At 34.2% G+C, this 3,866-nt stretch overlaps 1 protein-coding gene across 1 annotated transcript; it reads left to right on the forward strand.

The window, feature by feature from the left end:
- Positions 1-232: 232 nt before the first annotated feature.
- Positions 233-733, forward strand: LOC131182887 (uncharacterized). Its single transcript, XM_058152242.1, has one exon. The coding sequence runs from the start codon at positions 233-235 to the stop codon at positions 731-733; it is 501 nt and encodes a 166-aa protein (XP_058008225.1).
- The last annotated feature ends 3,133 nt before the right edge of the window (positions 734-3,866 follow it).

Here is a 3,866-nt window from a genome sequence, read left to right on the forward strand (position 1 = left end):
TATCCAAGAAAATATAATTTGAGGATATTTAACAATATATAAGAATTCAATCACCCACTAGAAATCCATCCAACTAGGATTTCCGTTTCCTACTATAGAAGCGTAGGATTCACCAAGTTAGTGGAAGGACTAATTTGATTAAAAGACCGTAATCATATTGGTGGTTAATTTACTTGATACAAGATAATTAATTTGAATCTTGCTTTTTCTATAGTAATAACATCTGATAATTATGGCACAAAGGTCCATCCCGTTATCATGCATACTAGATGACAATGGGCTCATTGGACCTAAGTTCTCTGATTGGCTAAGGAATTTTAGAATTGTTCTCAATCTTGAGCATATAGGATACGTTCTTGATTCTAAGATTCCTAGTCCATTACCACCTGAGGCCACAAAAGAAGAACATGACACTTTGAGAAAGTGGCATGAAGATGACATGCAAGCCATGTACTATATGCTTGCTTCAATGACTAATCAGTTACAGAAGCAGCATGAGAAGATGCAAACTTCTTCTGAAATACTGAGTCACCTTCAAGAGTTGTTTGGTGAAAACAGTAGGTTGGCTAGATATGAGATATCTAAGCAACTGTTCAGAATGAAGATGCATGAAGGCCAGGATGTGAGAGAACATGTCTATACCATGATCCAACTTATAGAGCAGCTGGAGGCATTAGATTTTTCCATGGACTTTTCTCTCCAGACGGATTTGATCCTACAATCCTATTGGTAGTATGCCCTAGAGCATATCATTTTGTATGTATCTTGTACATATTTCATTAATAAAAGGCAATTACACTTTTCTGTTTACGTAATCTATTTATGTGTAATTGAAAAGGTCTATTAATATTTTGTTAGAAATTCTATTCTTAAGTTGTTAAGAATATGAGTGATAGTATTTCTAGCACAAAGTATTATAAATTAGTTCACAATCGAGGTTACTTCACAAAAGGATATGACTTATCTAGAAAGATTGTAATCATGTTTGTTCCCAAAGTATTAATATAAGATATAAATAAGTTAGAGCGGTGAGTCTCATGCCACATGACAAATATGATAAGCACTTATATATGATAAGTAAGCCGAACCGGTGACGCTTATGAATAGTACATGGGGTTTACTCTTGTCAATGCATTGTCATATATCATATCAGTGCATATAATCTTTAGACCTGAGATAACACAGTTATATTATATATAAATAGTTTGAGTTTGATACTGCTTTCATACTCGTACTGTGTATGGGTATATGGGCATATGTTGGCTCCTACTAGTTATATATGGAGATAAGCGTTGATCAAGATGGGATCCGTTACCCTAAGTAAATAGGGATAAAATCCTATATTTATTTAATTGTTCTTGATGATTCAAGTTTCTGGCCAAGATAGATAGACTTAGTCAGAAAGGAGTTTCTGATAAGAAAGTCTAATTACTCAAGAATTAGAATTAAAAGAGAACATAACATTCATAGCAAATGGAGTTTGACATTAACCATGACTCCAGTTAGAATTGGGATTTTGTAACGGAGAGATTTTAGTGCATGGTAACATATGATTAAAGGTTCATTTAAGGTATTCCTTATTACTGATTGGGTGGCCATGGCATGCTATGCTAGGTGTCAACCATGGTCTATGAGATGCCTAAAATGATTTAGAGAAATCATTTACGGTAAGAAAGAGTTCTAATGATATTAAGAGTTAATATCATTTCTTATTGCCAATTAATAATGAGCCTAGTAAGTCACACACCTACATAAGTTAATCACCAAGTAAAATATGATTTAATTGATTAATTAAAGAGATTAATTAATTAATTAAATAGGTTTGGTTTGCAATAAGATTGCAAAGTCCCTAGCATGACTTGAAACCAAATCTAGGTTAATGGATGTATAGTCTAAATTAAATTTATGTTTAAAGTATTTAAATATGAATTTAATTATGAGATTAATTAATGAAATTAATTAATTAATTAATTTATATTTGATACAAATTAATTTAAGGGAGAAATTACAATTTTCGGTTGAGAACTCAAAATTACAAACAAGGGCAAAATAGTCTTTTCACATGGTGACACATGGCACCATGAGATGGTGTAAGTGTTACCTATATGAGTGTGCCATTTGTCTTCCCATGATGGAAGACTACCTTTTTATGATTTAATTGGACCTTGACACTTGGCTTGATAGGATTAAGTCAAAGAAAGCAAGATTGAATCCTATGGTGACATGTGGCACATCTTTAGTCAATTTTGTCGTATGCATATAAATGAAGAAAGAAGAAGAAATGTTCATCTTCTTCCTCCTCTCCATTTGGACGGCAATCAAGACCTTCTCCCCTTTCTTTTGCTTTCTTCATTATTTCTAAGGAAATACTTTGATTTCCTTTGAATCAAAATTACTAGAAAAGGTTTCTAGTTCCATATACATCCATTAACCCTCACCAAAGTAAACCCCTTTAATTCCAAGTGGTTGGCAAGAGCCAAAAGGACATCTAGAGGCTGCCATTGGTGCAAGTTGGTGAGCTTGTGGTGGACAAGCTAGAGGGACAACATTTGGAGTCCTAGGAGCATCCTAAGAGAGTAAGATTGTTTGATTCTGCGCCTTAGAGGTTAGAAATTAAAAACCCCTCTTTTAGTTAGGGTTTAATGAATTAAATTTCAACAATACAAATCTTAATGGAAAATGAACCTCTGATGCATGCTAAATGTTTTTTAGTATGCTTTTGGGCATTAGAAATTGATTAGGCACATAACACACTTGGTATGAGTGTGTATGGTGCATGTCACCTTAGAGAAAGTTTTAAAATTCAATGAACTAATGCCCTATAATCCATGCTTCCATGCCTTTAATTGGTATCAGAGCCACTATATTTGCCATTAGGATTGATTTTGAGACTTAATTGTGTGATTGGATCAAGTTTGGGTTGATTTAAAGTTGATTCGGATAAAAAAAAACTAGAAAATACTAAACTGCCTTAAGAAACACGGCCTGGACCATGTTCTGGGTTTTTACATGGCCCAGGGCATGTTTTATGTGTGCATGGCCGTGTTAACGTGCGCCTAGAGGCGTGTCGTTAAATGACACGACCTGTGTTCCTCCTCACGCCTTAGCTCGTGTTGCTGACAGCGTTTACATGGCCCAGCCCTTGTTTTGGCGTGCCTCAGGTCGTGTAATAGTTACCGTGTTTTCTCCTTAAGGGCGTGTTTGGCTTGTTTTTTGGGTATTTTATGCAATTGTTGTATAATTTTAAACCCAAAATTAAGCCTAAACCTAATTAAATGTTTTAATTGGGATTTTCAATCACACAAATAATTTTTTATAATTGTTTTCATAAAATTAAATTTGGAAAAAGTTTCTAAATTTAAACTCTATTTGAATACCAATTAGGGACTATAGATTACATTACTGCTCACAGGAATGATCATTGGCAGATAACATATGTCTTAGATGATTGTTCTACTGGCTTTATGCCTGCCCGATGGCCATAGTGCCTATTATTATTATTATTACTGGCTTATGCCTGTCTGCTGGCCTAGTGCCTGACATGACCTGTAACACCCCTCACCTGTCTATAGTGTAGCCGAGCAAGGCGTGTCATACGGAGTGCCGGAGCACCTGATCTTATATGATTTCATTACAGTTCTTGATTTATTTATTCAAAAACTTTATTTAAGGTTTAGGCTATTTTTACTTTCATCAACATTTAATTAATTTGGAAATTTAAAAAATTTTAACGATAATTCGACAGAGTGCCGGTTGTAATTTAGACTAACAGTTCTTCTGAACCTGCTAAAAACAATTTCAATATATGGTCAAATTCATAACTCAGATTATCTCAAAGCATTCTCATCAGTTTCTCAAACTCAGAT

The sequence above is a fragment of the Hevea brasiliensis genome, chromosome 9 (genome assembly GCF_030052815.1).
Source record: "Hevea brasiliensis isolate MT/VB/25A 57/8 chromosome 9, ASM3005281v1, whole genome shotgun sequence".
NCBI classification, from domain to species: domain Eukaryota; kingdom Viridiplantae; phylum Streptophyta; class Magnoliopsida; order Malpighiales; family Euphorbiaceae; genus Hevea; species Hevea brasiliensis.

Coding starts and splice junctions, on each gene's coding strand:
- LOC131182887 (XM_058152242.1), top strand. CDS start 233: ATGGCACAAAGGTCCATCCCGTTATCATGCATACTAGATGACAATGGG.